The following is a 14,547-nucleotide window of genomic DNA, read 5'->3' as shown; positions in this document are numbered from 1 at the left end:
GGGTCTGAGCGAGAGGGTAAAAATGACGAAGGGCTGTCCCTTTGCGAGCGGGAATCACCATCAATGATCACTAAGAAATCGAATATGCCCCGAAAAGCAAACAAGAAACGAGCCCAGGCGATATCATTTTATATCGCTTTATTAGTAATATTGTGTATTAGGTATGTGAATTTGTACGTTTCTAAATACTCGTAGAGAAATGCAAAAATAACCATAAGCTGCTTTTTAGCATTCATCTCGGTTTGTGAGCACTGGCGCGCTTATTTCTGGGTTGCCAGACACTCTAAAGTTGAATCCCGACCGTGCGAGCAAATCTCTTTAACCAGAGAACAATACACCTATTTCCACAGACCTCTTGTAACAACCTCATAATGACGTCACAGCTAAACATTCGAGCGAAAGATAATGTGAATGTTTAAAATTCCACGACGATGCAAAGACGGGGTTTTCCGCGTGCAACTGGCAACCAGACATCGAATTCCCGCCCTCATCATCTGACGTCACATGGTGAGAAACTGAGAATAGCCCTCTCCGCTCGGTTCCTCGAGCGGTGATCTGCCTCGCTTTGCCATTTTCGATAGAAAAACAAAAACAGATGATCTCAGAACCCAACGCGTTTAGCTTGAATCACGACACCGCGATGAAGTTCGGAGTACGCCGGGGAAACGCGTGACGATGTTCGGCGGAAAGACATCCGCGAAGAGAGCGATATTTGAAAAGGCCGGTTGAATTGTGCGTCGAGTGTCAGCCAATCGGATGTGAGTATTTTTGGCGCTGATTGGGATGAGAGAGAGTTTCCCGCAAGCCTCTCAAGACTGCTCGGGAGTAATGGAGATGCTGCAAACAGGTTTAGTTTCGCACAGAATAAATCATGGCGCACCATAATTAAGGAGGGTTGTAGTCTCAATTTGCGGCGGGGTGGAATATAACAGGTTTTCTCTCATGGATAAAGGAGTCGTTTTATTGTCACAGGCTGGTCCAGCTGTACCTCACTAGCTAACCGGCTAAGCTTTACATTTGTGGGGTTTGTCAGCCACGTAAAGCAAATTATTTCAGTGAATTACTACAAGTGTGGTCCGCAGCTAGTGTGTATCCCAACCCCTCACACAAATTCCGAAGTTAACGTTAGACGTTAAATAGTATAGAAATGCGAAGGTCAGCATAAGTATTTTGTTAGTTATTTGGTGAACCATCTGTCTGCTAGCACTTTATTAGCCCTCACTGTACTTTTATGAGATGTGGCCCTACCCTAGTCGGCTTGGTGAACTTTTGCTCTCGCGTATATATGTATTTACTTAGTCCCATTTGACCTCTGGGGTATTTAACATTTTTAACCGAGAACATATAGGTTGGCGTGTAACGTTCCGTTTTTCATTGAGCTGTAGGAATGGCTAAGCGAGTCCATCACTGGAAGCTGCCTCATCCATAATCTCCCTTCACTCGTGTTAACGAGGCATCCCGACTGCTCGTTTTGAATGACAATAGCGCGATGACCGGTTCTTGTTTAGGACGGCGCGTTCATTTGCATCCGAGCAGTCCTTCGTCTCCGAAGCGCTTTAGTTGAGTTTAATGTTGTAATTCGGATGTTGGTAACGTTAGGGGTTCATCTTCTGCCACGGTAGCTCGATAAACGGTACGTGAAATGTTTGTTTGATTTCGAGATGTCGTTCGTTTTGCTCGGAGCACCGCAGTTCCTGTGATGTTGTATTTCGGGATGATTTTGAAGATGTTGGCGTCGGGCCCATCGTTTCATTGATTTGAATGAAAGCGGCTGGCCACCCACTCGCTCCCGCGGTGGCCATTTTAACGCGCGACCAAACCAATACGCGTAAAGTTCTCCAACTATGTTTTCTGCTCAACTGACGGAATGATTGAAGTTTAGTAACATTGTATCATCAAGCACATGGATGAAGACTTTGTAGTGCGTGTCAAACGAGCATTATTCGCCACAGGTGCAGTGGTCGATGTGACCACATTAATAATATCGAGACACTTTTACCATATTCGTTATCATACCGTATAACATGTGCATGGATGGTGGTTGGTTTATGCATTCTTTATTGTAATCGTTTGATAGGTTTTTCTATAATACTGGCTTGTATTTAAAATTGTAAGTTCTTCGGTTTTGTAGAAACATGCCAGGCTTACTAACTTGCAGTGATGAAAAAATACTTTACTCACCCTCTTGCCATTTCAACCTGTATGAGTATTTTCCTTTCACGGAACACAAAAGGAGATATTTTGTAGAATGTTGTTAACCGGCCCCCATTGAATTGCATTGGTTTTGTGTCCATACAATAGAAGTGAATGGGGGGCCGGTGCTGCTTACCAGCTTTCTTCAAAAAGTCTTCGTTTGTGTTCCGCGGAGGAAAGTCAGTCATAAAGGTTTGAAATGACAAGAGGGTGGGTTACAGAATTGTCATTTTTGGGTAAACTGCCATTTTAAGGAATGTTTCTAATGTAGAAATCTCTTTGTCCCTGGTTAGTAATGACAGACAATAAGGGGAGATCACTGCCTGCAATGCCCGAGCCAAGGAGTCCGACCACTATGAAGCAGCCCTCTGAATTACCCGGCGGATGCAAGGGACGGGGTGACGGCAGCGCTGACCCCACCATGCTTATGGATAAAGCTGCCACCCAGCTGGCAGCTACACCTCAAGAAAGTGTTCTACAGATGATCGGCACTCACAATCACGCTCATAATCACACCCACGAGCGACTGAAGGACTTGACTTCTCGCTTGTTAAATGGCGATCAGGACAAAATCCCCAAACTTTGTGCCGCCACGGCTCCACAGCCCCTACTGAAGGGGGTGGACCCTGTGCCGCAGCACGCCAGCCCTCCGAGGAAGTCCAGTGACTCTCCTGAACTCACTTTTAAAATTACTAAATGCGTTGTAAAATCGAGCTGTTATGAAGAAGGTTTTGCAGGGGAGTTGACGGAGGACACGGATGCACCCCTGAGAATATCAGATGATGTTCTGGTCTCTCCAACGGCCACGATCGATCGGAGAAAGAAGAAGAGGGGGATTGTGAGGAAGAGAACCCCACCAAATCGGAGGCGTCCCATTTTGGCCTCTACTTTGAGCTCAGATACATCTCCTCTACTGCACAGCACCCCAAAGTCACATGATCTCATCGGCGAACCATGTGTTCGTCCAACTGAGTCTACTGAACTGGGGGACTGTGAGATACCTGCTACTGTAACTCCCACCCCTGTCCAGGTATCATTCAAAAATGAACATTTCCTAATCATTTACTCACCCTCATGTCATTCAAAATGACGTTGCCTTTCATTGCATGGACATAAAACCCACAAGACATTTCTCAAAATATTATACACTTTACTAACAGATTATTTTTTTTCTGTCATTCAGCAGTTGGTGAGGGAGTGCGAGCTGAGTAATGTTGCACAGGTTGTGGATGATGTGAATATGAAGGAGACCGACGCACAGCCCCATGTGCAGTACTCTGTGGGAGACATTATCTGGACCAAGGTGTCTGGATACCCATGGTGGCCATGCATGATCACTACAGACCCAGAGTTTGATGTGCACTTTAGGTCGAAAGGTAAGTTCTGGATCTTTTTGAAAACCCTTATCTCAATGCACTTTTCACATTCCCAACCAAAAGCGATTTACGGGTTTGTATAGGAGTGCCAATAGTTGTAAAGCAAGAAAAGAGTCTTTACCATCTCAAACCCAGCACTTTAACAGGGTTGATATGGATAGGGAGAACACAGTGAAACCTGTGAACATTATATTTGCACAAGCGTGACCCTGGGATGACAAAAACAGAGAGTAGGACTTCACAAGTTTAAATTTGATGATTTTGTTTTGTTGCAGTTCCTAGCCGCACAGGATTGTTGTATCATGTGCAGTACTTTGGAAATGCCCCAGAGAGAGGATACGTCTTTGAGAAGAGCATAGTCACCTTCTCAGGAAAAGACCAGTATCTCTCACTTGGCCGTGGAAACAAACCACAGAGTGAAACTGGTGGAAATAAGGTAAGTTAATATTATGGGATTTAAAGTTATAGTTCACCAAAAAATGCCCTTGGTGGCTGTGACTTTGGGGTGAGTAAATGATGACAGAATTGTTATTTTGGGGTAAATTATCACTTTAAAACAGTTTCACCATATGCATTTATTATGAGCCTCACAGCTGGTCGATTCTCTCTTCAGCGCCCAATTCCTCGTAAGATCCAGGAGCATTGGGAGACAGGCATTTCCCAGGCGACAGAAGCATTGGGTCTGCATATAGAGGAGCGACTGGCCAAATTCAGTTTTGTGTATGAAGAGGGCAAAGCTCAGTTTAACCCGCACATGCTACAGGAGCTTCAAGCACAACCAAATCAGGGACCAAAGCAGGACCAGAACGAGTCTCAGGAGCTTGTCAGCCTCACTCCCCCAGACTCCACCCAGTCCAGTCCCAGCTCCACAAAACCTACCACCGACCCCCTCTGCCCTCCCACAGACAGCAGCACTTCAGCAGGTAAAACCGCCCTGCCCAAAAAAGCACCTAAAACCTCAGTAAAACGGGATCGTGGCAAACCGCGCACCACATCGGTGTGGATAAAGACAGCACCTGCTTCTGAGAAAGACATCTCTATCACTAAGTCTACTGTTCAGGTAACCATTATTGTGTAAGATAACCATCATTTTATCAGGTTATGAGGGTTGAGAGATGTTTCATGTTGATTTGTGTCATAGGATCCCTGCACTGCACCAGAGACACTTGAACCCCAGAAGAAAAGAACGACGAAGGCTTGCAAACAGACGTCCCGGAAAAATGTGTGTTTTTGTCATGGTTGTATATGATTATTTCTGTTTCTGCGGTAGTTTGTAATAGTTCCTAATTTGATCTTATTTCGTCTTTTAATGTTGTCTGTGTGAAGGAAAAACTCTGTATTGACTTGGACCTTCAGTCACAAGCTCGTCAGAGAAAACCAAGACTGCTTAAGCAAAAGTTTCCAGCAGCACCAAACTCTGTGAAGAAGAGGAAGGTCAAAGCAGGTGTCAGTATCTCTGACACTTTAAACACACAGTCTGGTACTCCTGTGCTTTCAGGTGAGTCCTAGGAAAGGTTAGGGGGTTTGTTCAGATCCCCTGGTTAGTTTTCTTTAGTAACTTTATTGGTATTAAAAATTTGTGTAGCTTATATAAGTAACTGCATCTGTGGATTGTTTTCTATATTTGACCTTCACTTAATAACCACATGCAATTACTAAAGTATTAAGCTTTTAATGTCTTTTTTCATTTGTTTGTGCTTTTTATAATAGCAGATTTGAAGTTATCAGCACTAAGCCCAAAACTCTTGAAGGATAAAGACGATATGGCTTCTAAAGGTGTGTGGGTGGTTTCTTTATTAGTCTTCAGTTAATGGCAGGAAAATGCAAAGCATACATTGTAAAGGTATTAAATGAGTGTGCGTTTTGGGCCGCTTACAGGAAATAAGAATGCCTCTAAACGTTTAAGAGAGTCCAAGGAGGATGTTGCACCCCAGCCCAGAAAGAAAAGCAAGCTTGAAAACGAACCGAAAAAATCGAGAGGCCAAAAGGTACAAAATGAGAGCAGATGATTTAAAAAAAAAAGTAAAGTTTGATTTGGTGTTAAATGCTTTTTGTTTTTATCTCTTGTCAGAATATACAATCAGATAAGGCAGCTGTCACTACACCGAGGATGAGGAAACAGAAATCTGATGATCAAAGGAAACGGTCTAAAAAAGCCCCAAGTAAATCTACAACAAAAACAATCCCTTGAACACCTCTGTTTTTTTGGGGGCCTTGCTTTTCCATTTTATCTCTTAAATTGGATTTTTGAATGTGTTTCTCAGGGGAGGAATCTCCTGTCAAGGTCAAACGCGTCAGGAAGCGGAAACAGGAGTCAGGCAAGCAATCACTTCCTGTCTCGTCCAAAAAGCACCGCCCATCATCTCCTGAGTCAGAGGTGGGTACCACAGGGGTGCTTCTCAATTCCTATTTGTGCATCCTTGTTTCCTTTTACTCGCTTCCTTTCCTCGTCTAAGCCCCGCCCCTTCAGGATGCGAGGGAAGGAAGCAAGGAAAAGACGGAGGAATTAAAAGAAGTGAAATGGCGTATCCTTGGTCTCTTTAGCGTCACTTCAAAGCGTCGACAATTAATGATGACTGTACATATTGCACCTTGTAGAAAAAACGAAGTTAAATACTTAAGGCAGATTTCCTAATCCCCACTACAATAAAAGAAGTTAAAACATGCTTAAAAGTGGTCGGATAATAAGTTCATTATTATAAGTTAATATACATAAATATTAACTTTACTGTCTGAAATAGGTCTACATTTAATAATATAATGCTTATCACATTTATGAGTGTTTAAATATGATCTAAAGATATGACGGTGTGCATGGGGGAAGAATTTATACGTGCATCAGGCTTAGTTGATAAAACACTTCCTCAATGGAAAGGGTTCCTTATCCTTGCTCATGACATCTCAGAAAGCCTCCTCGATCCTCGCCTCCTCCCGGTGCAATTAGAAAACTGTGATGTCCATAAAGACGGCTGAGCTTGAGCGAGGAGGAATATTGAGAAGCACTGTCGGATTCTGGATTGCCTGGATTCTCTACTAATGTTTTTTTTAGTTTGTAACCGCATGTAACTGTGACAGTATATTACGTCACCATTAAATGCACAAAAAAAATGGTATAACATAACACATAAAGAGACCATAGAGACGCAATGACGGTACAAAGAATTAGTTTTATGAAATTTAAGATTTTGACATAAACAGAGCATGGTGAGAAAATGAAAAAACCTAACTACACATGTCTGAAAAGAAAGAAAAAACTTGCCTACCTCCCGTCCAAAACAAAAGACAAGCTTGTTGTGAGTCTTCCGGTTCCTCTAGCTGCTACGCTAAACTACCGGTAAGATAAACAACATGAAAACCCATCACCAAAATCCCACCAGCTCTCAACATAACTCCTAAACTAGAATAAAAATCAGCGGGACGCAGCACGGCCTCTAGGGGAAACAAGATGAACAGCAGCCACATAACCGCAACAAAACACTGCATAGCATAACAAAGTAAATATTTATTAATCACAAATTCTTGTAATTTGAATGTGTTTTAGGGTTCAGTGTGTGAGCACAGACCCGAATCGCCCAGTGACAGCATAGATGAATCACATACCTCAAAAAAGACAGAGCGCACACCCGGAGCCAAGAAAGAGAGCGTATGCCTGGTGAGTATCCTCTATCAGTTAAGTTTGTTGCCTGCTCCATGATCTGTACATGTGTCTGATGTGTTTGTGTGCACAGTCATGTGAGCAGACAGGTGAGGATCTGGTGACGTGTGAGGGACAGTGCTGCGGCTCATATCACCTGGAATGTATCGGACTGGACAGATCGGCAGGAAAGGTGCTCTGCAACACTTGTACCTCAGGTAAGATGCATTCACAGTTAATGTTGATCTCTTTAGTGTGAGCTGTGGGAACTTCATCTCTCTCTCTTCTCAGGTGCACACGCGTGTTTCACCTGTAAGAAGTCTGAAGGAGAAGTGCGGCGCTGTTGTGTGCTTCACTGCGGCCGGTTCTATCACGAGGCCTGTGTGCGGTTGAGCGATCTAACTGTCTTTGAGAACCGAGGCTTTCGCTGCCCCTTGCACACGTGCCTCAGCTGCCGCGGATCTGCAAGAGCCACTAAAGGTAATGTATTTCAGCAAGTCATTCATTTCAAACCGCTCTTTGACTTTGCTATGATTCATTTAAAACTGGCAATAAAATGAAGTATGCTTGTTTTGTTACATGCATTTTTAAAATGTGTTTGTTTTTGCACCATCCTGAGTGTGCAAAATAGTCAAGGCATAAAACAAAGCAGTTTTTCAATCGTCACCTTGCAGGTAAGATGATGCGTTGTTTGCGCTGTCCCGTGGCCTATCATGCGGGAGATCTGTGCATTGCCGCAGGTAGTGAGATGCTATCCTCTACTGCCATTGTGTGCACAAACCACTTCAGGGCTAAGAAGGGCTACAGTCACCACTCCCATGTCAACGTCAGCTGGTGCTTCATCTGCTCTAAAGGTACCACTTGTACTCCAAGCATGATGTCAAAAGCTTCGAGTACTTTTTTCTAGTAAAAACATGCATATGTTTGTGGTTTCAAGGTGGCAGACTGCTGTGCTGCGAGTCTTGTCCGGCTGCATTTCACCCTGACTGTCTGAACATTGCAATGCCTGACGGCAGCTGGTTTTGTAACGACTGTCGCTTAGGAAAGAAACCCAAGTACAGAGACATCATCTGGGTCAAACTGGGGAACTACAGGTCAGATTCAAACATGAAGTCTCTAAGTAAACCTTTATAGATTGTGGTAACATTGGTGAGAGATATTCTCACCATATTCTTCAAAATGTGTTGTATCATGAAGTCACTGTCCCACACAGATGTTTGATGTCATTTTTTGTTTCTAGATGGTGGCCCGCAGAGATCCGTCACCCCAAGAACATCCCCACAAACATCCAGCACCTGCGGCATGAGATCGGGGAGTTCCCTGTGTTTTTCTTTGGCTCCAAAGACTTCTTCTGGACACATCAGGGAAGAGTGTTCCCTTACATGGAGGGAGACCGAGGAAGCAAGTATCAGCAAAACGGCATCGGCAAGGTTTTTAAAAATGGTAAAGAAAACAAATGCTGTACTCATTTTGTCTCGCTCCTTTGCATCAGCTCATTCAGTTGTCATTAAATGCTTCCTCTGCGTTCATCCGTCCAGCCCTGTTGGAGGCTGAAACTCGTTTTAACAATCTCAAGATGGAGCGAGAGGCCAAAGAAGCCCAAGAGAACAACAAGAAACCTCCTCCGTTTAAATACATCAAGGTACCTTGATTGTGAACATTACTGTTAAGAGTGTGCATATTATATTAACCTCACTGACCAAGCTGGGCGATTTCAGGTTAACAAGCCCTGCGGGCGAGTGCAGGTCTACACTGCAGACATCTCCGAGATCCCCAAGTGTAACTGTAAGCCATCGGACGAGCGACCCTGCAGCTTCGAATCAGAGTGTCTGAACCGCATGCTGCTGTACGAGTGCCATCCTCAGGTGTGTCCTGCTGGCGAACGCTGCCAGAATCAGGACTTCACCAAACGCCTCTACCCCGAAACCAAGATCATCCGCACCGCGGGCAAAGGCTGGGGCCTGCTGTCTATGCGAGACATTAAGAAAGTCAGTAATAATGGAGACTTACGTAATTGATGGTTACTGTTTGTGCCCCAATAAGCTGATTGGTTGATTTGTGTCCACAGGGCGAATTTGTGAATGAATATGTGGGTGAACTCATTGATGAAGAGGAGTGCAGAGCCAGAATCAAATACGCTCAGGAGAATGACATCACACACTTTTATATGCTCACGATTGACAAGGTAAATAAAGCCGAGGTGTGATTTAAACATGCAGCACGCACTCCTCCTGTACCGGGTTCATCCACACGTGTTTGAATCCCTGCAGCTGAGCCAGACAAACAGTGTTGTATTAGGAGTGCCACTTGATAGCACATAACACTAAAGGTCACAGTGCTACAGATGCTCTTATAGAGAGCACTGACAGATTGTGAAACTTCTGCCTTGAGTACAAACGTGTGTGTGTGTGTGTGTGTGTAGGATCGGATAATAGATGCAGGTCCCAAAGGGAACTACTCTCGTTTCATGAACCACAGCTGTCAGCCCAACTGTGACACTCAGAAATGGACTGTTAATGGAGACACACGTGTGGGCCTGTTCGCTGTGTGTGACATCCCTGCTGGTGAGCTTGAATGCTTTTAATTTAATTCTAAACAAACCAATTAATCTTTTAAATGTATATTTAGAAACGCAATTTGTTTATTTTAGTGTGTTAGTTAATTTGTGTGTTGTTTTCAGGAACTGAACTCACTTTTAATTATAATTTGGACTGTTTGGGGAACGAAAAAACCGTGTGCCGCTGTGGAGCACCCAACTGTAGTGGTTTCCTGGGTGACAGACCCAAGGTGAGCTAATGTCATTTATTAAGGGGTTGAGCCATATAGGGTTACCATTCTATCAGTCTATTAAGATTTTCTGTCTGATTGTTCACCATCTGTGCTGAGTTTTGTAACTTCTTAATTTATACCCTGTATTTCACTTTGTTGCTCATGTTTATGTTCAACTTTAAACTAAGTCATCGAATCAAAACATTTTCTCTGAATGCTCATTCATATTTGCATATTCTGGCATGCAGTGGCGGTTCTAGACAAAATTTACTAGGGGGGCCAAGGAGGGGCCAGTGTTTAACCAGAGGGGCACATTAAAAAAATTGCAACAAATGATATTTAAAGATTACAAACTTTATTTTACTTTACAATCATATAAACATTTATTTTGTACAGTAGTGCAAGAGTGAGTGCAGGTGCAAAAGAGGTAGGGCCATAAAAAATAAAAAAATGCATTTAGGGTACAACAATGTGCCATTTCCTATTGTGGACAGTTGAGTCCACACTTAACTTGGCATAACAATGCTGGATTATACCAGTTTGGCCTGAAGCTCCGTTTTCTGTCCCCCATCAAAGTGGTTGGGAATATATTCAAGATGGCAGGGCAAGACTGGTACATCATTCTTGGACTTGCTGATATCTGTAGAAAGATGTACAGTAAACACACATTTAATGACTTATGCGTGTATATCGACATGTATTTCAATTTATAAGCCAAGTTTTTACTTAAAAAAATAAACATTAGAGTCATATTGTCACAAAAAGGAATTTACAGCAGAAAGCACCATTTTAAGGACACACAGTAGGCCAACAAGGAAATTATCATTGCACTGTTTTGCAAATACTAAAGACCTTCTTCATCACAAACCTGATGGTGCAGTACTTGATCCACGTGGATCCATTTTCTGTCCCTCTGACTGTTCCCCCCTCTGTCCCTGTATATTTTCTTCCTCCTCACCCTCTTCTTCATGCTCATCACCCTCTGGAATTTCCCTCTCTGTGTCAGAGCCCTTACTTTAATCACATGCTCTCTCTCCAACCTGCATTGACTCATCTGGCTCTCCCTCTTCCTGCCCCTTAACACCTTGATTTGTTTCTCTCACTTTTTTGTTTATTCGGGCAAAAAAGGATGCTATGTCCCTTCCTCGTTTCATGATAACTATAAGAAAAATAACTTAGGGGCATGCATTACATTTCTTTGCCTATTATGGGAACATGTGTGCAATATATGTACACAATAAAGGATACAACTTTGTAAATATAACATGTAATGCTATTTTTGTCTTCATTTATAAATATTGTATATGTATTAGCCATTCATGGTCAATGCATATATTGCAGTATATTGAAAAATATAAGCACTAGTTTGCCATATATGGAAATGCATTATGTAATATATCGCATTACATTTTGAAGTATATTCCCATATATTTTTGTTCCGTAAGGGCATTGTGTAGACCTAGTAGCAAGGATACTGACATTTAGATATTCGCTTCTGCTTCAATAAGTTTGCTTAGAGTTTCTAAACATATCGAAACCAGACATTTACAAACTTTATTTTATTATCAATGTAAGGAACAAAAGTAACATGGTTATGTGCAAGAACAACAAGTCACTTATGAGATCAAATCATTTCTTCTTACCTGCTTTGACTCTTGCACCAGGAGAAATTGTAGCTCCGCTCTCCAAGAGTAGTTGCTGAGCCGAGCAGCACCGCAGGCGGCTACAGTGTTTGGGCGCGCCGCTTTAATTTACCCGTGTAGAACGTTGAGTCGTATTCATTCCGCTTTTGGCGCTCGCATGTAAAATCATAATTAATTGATACTTATTTTTTGGTCAGCATGGGGGTGGCCAGGGACATTTCTACAGAGGCACGGGCCTCCCTAGGCCTCCGTGTAGAACCGCCACTGCTGGCATGGGAACTTTTCTCATATTCATTAGAGGCGGAAAAGTATTTTTTCTTTCAAAATTTTCATAGTATAATAGTATGTTTTGTTAAACGCAAAATAACATATTTTGAAGAATTTAGGACAGCAAGCAGTTCTGGGCACCTTTGCCTTATCGTAGTCAATGATGTCCCAGAAATGTAATTTGCTAACATTGTTCTGCTGAACACATAGATACTTTGAAAAAAGATATGAATACAGGTTTGGAACAACTTTTAATTAGTTATTATCATTTCGGGATGGAGTATCCCTTTTTGACAAACCATATTCTGTATTCGGTGTCGTGAAATTCTTTGGCGAGCAAGGCAATATGGACATATTTTCACAATGCTGTTTGCAGTTATATTTTATGCAATTCTTGTACTGTTTTGGTGTCTTGGATCCCTGTGCTGAAATTGTGTCGGCAGAAAACACATTATTACAGTGCATGTTGGAAAAATAACTAAAGCGTTCTTTTTACTCCTCAACTTCAGAATGGCCATACTTCTGAGCCCAAAGCCAAGCATCAGAAGAAGAAGCCCAAAAGGAAGAGGGCCCGGAATGAAGGCAAGAAGTCAGAGGATGAGTGTTTCCGATGTGGTGATGGAGGAGAGCTGGTTCTGTGTGATAAAAAGGGCTGCACCAAAGCCTATCACCTTTCCTGTCTTGACCGCACCAAGAGACCATTTGGTAAGACATTTTGTTGTCGCTCTCTCAAATTTGCAAACAAGGTGCACATAGAAATAAAAATAGATGTTTTGACTGGCAAAGTTACACATCTATCCGTATATATCAAATAAAAAGAAATGATGTGTTTGTATGTAATTTGAAAATCCTGTTGTCTCGCAGGCCGTTGGGACTGCCCTTGGCACCACTGTGACGTCTGCGGAAAGAACTCTGATGCTTTCTGCCAGCTGTGCCCCAACTCCTTTTGCAAGGCTCACCAGGAGGGGGCGCTGCGAACACACCCGCTCATAGGCCAGCTTTGCTGCCAGGAACATGAAGACTCTGATAGCCGGCCCCAGGCAGAGAGCCCTACTGAGAACATCTCTGAACTGACCTCATCCACCAAACCCAAGTACAGACGCAGAGCAGAGCCCAAAACAACCGGCAGAGCAGAATCTAAAACCGGCAAACCTGCTCCTAAAAAGAGAGGTCGCAAAAAGGCCACAGATGTGTAGTGGGACGTAGAACTATTGAACCTGTCTTTCCTCCCACTAACTCCACCCCTTTCCCTCAGCAACACCACAAATGAATCAGTGATATAGATGTCACCGTGACTCTTCCCTGGTCAGACACGTACAGTGCTTTCAGTTTGGGAGTTCCTCAGAGCCACCCAATCGGGTTCTTCTCTCCCTGTGTTTCACTCTGTGTATGAGACCCAAGTGGGTGCACGTGCATGGCACGCAGAGCCGACAGCTGGAACACCTGGAATCAACAGCATTACAGAAGCCAAACTTCAAACCTTTTACACCTTTTGAATCTTGGCATAGATGTTTGTGTATTTTTTAAACCGTAGATATGTATATGGAAATGTATATGAAAGACCAAAATTATAATAATACTGGATTTGTTGTTAGTAACAGGTGCCAGGAGTTGCTTTTTTTTTGTTTGTTTTATTTTGTTTTAACAAGTGGTATCTTTAATAAGACACTATGAGTAGGCCTTGAATTACATTTTTATAGTCTGTTAACTATAGAGCAGCACATTTTTGTTTTAGCTCAGTTCATTTTTGTAGCTCATTTTTTTTGTTTCCATAACCAGAATTAGAATTGTTAAATGAGTCTGTGAAATCTACCTATTCAGAGTTTTAAGAGGAAATCATGACAGGTCTTCTTGTGATACTTGCAAGAAATAAAGCATTTTGAAGCATGTCTTTTGTGTCCTTTTTGGAGTTCAGATGCTAAAAATGCAATGGCATTTAAGTGAAACTTGTTACATTAAATTACACCTAATGCTTGGCTTTTTGAGCAAGAAGTGTTATTTCGAAACCCTGAATGAGACGAGTTTATACAACAGGGTTAAAGTGTAAATGATCCATCCAGTGTCGCTTAACATTTCATTTACATTTAGCAGCGGCCTTTTATCTGAAGTGTCTCTCGCATTGTACTCTACATTTGATTCCCCTGGGATCCAACCCATGACCTTGCCGTTACCAGTGCCACGCTATAGGAAAGCTTTTCAGTTTCTCTTATTTCCACATTATTGTAAAATCTATTTGCGTATTGTATGAGCTAATGGATCATTTTTAAGCACGCCGTGCCCGCCACAGTGGTTGTGTTTGGAATATTAATATGGCTATTTCATTCTGTTAGTGACATCCAGTTATCATCTCTGAAACCAATTTGATTTTCAGTTTTGTGTAAAAATCTTTTGCAAGCTGAATTTAATGGTTGATCACAAAATATTAGGACACATCAATCCATGCTGCATGTGCTATACTAAACATAATCTGTGTTATGCACTAGTACGTAAAATTGGCACACATATCAAATGCTTTGTGTTCAAACAGTCTAGTTCTGCAGTGTGTATACTATGAACGGTACAGTTTGCCTATTATTTAATACGAAGTAGTTCAATTTGTCAGAGATGATTTCGTTTTCAATAACACTACAAAAGCTAAGAGAGTTTACATTGATTATATTCTGCA

At 42.4% G+C, this 14,547-nt stretch overlaps 1 protein-coding gene across 7 annotated transcripts; it reads left to right on the top strand.

The window, feature by feature from the left end:
• The first annotated feature begins 12 nt into the window (after positions 1 to 12).
• Positions 13 to 13,771, top strand: nsd2 (nuclear receptor binding SET domain protein 2). 7 transcript variants are annotated; one of them, XM_079472255.1, is made up of 24 exons: positions 13 to 161; positions 2,487 to 3,223; positions 3,377 to 3,569; positions 3,845 to 4,005; positions 4,183 to 4,629; positions 4,711 to 4,791; positions 4,896 to 5,067; positions 5,280 to 5,345; positions 5,448 to 5,557; positions 5,641 to 5,731; positions 5,834 to 5,946; positions 7,111 to 7,221; positions 7,298 to 7,421; positions 7,495 to 7,683; positions 7,878 to 8,057; positions 8,141 to 8,297; positions 8,444 to 8,646; positions 8,742 to 8,845; positions 8,922 to 9,191; positions 9,272 to 9,388; positions 9,626 to 9,767; positions 9,884 to 9,990; positions 12,392 to 12,587; positions 12,747 to 13,771. In XM_079472255.1, exons 2-24 carry the CDS (start codon positions 2,489 to 2,491, stop codon positions 13,076 to 13,078), a joined length of 4,401 nt encoding a protein of 1,466 aa, XP_079328381.1. In that variant the 5' UTR covers positions 13 to 161; positions 2,487 to 2,488; the 3' UTR covers positions 13,079 to 13,771. The 7 variants fall into 7 exon arrangements, with proteins under 7 accessions (XP_079328381.1, XP_079328378.1, XP_079328384.1 ...); XM_079472252.1 differs by having other exon boundaries at positions 46 to 507; XM_079472258.1 differs by lacking the exon at positions 13 to 161 and adding an exon at positions 505 to 758 and having other exon boundaries at positions 5,283 to 5,345.
• Positions 13,772 to 14,547: the final 776 nt, after the last annotated feature.

This window comes from Barbatula barbatula (assembly GCF_947034865.1).
Source record: "Barbatula barbatula genome assembly, chromosome: 14".
In the NCBI taxonomy this organism is placed as follows: domain Eukaryota; kingdom Metazoa; phylum Chordata; class Actinopteri; order Cypriniformes; family Nemacheilidae; genus Barbatula; species Barbatula barbatula.
The sequence above is the reverse complement of the archived record's forward strand: the minus strand, read 5'-3'. Positions and strand labels throughout refer to the sequence as shown.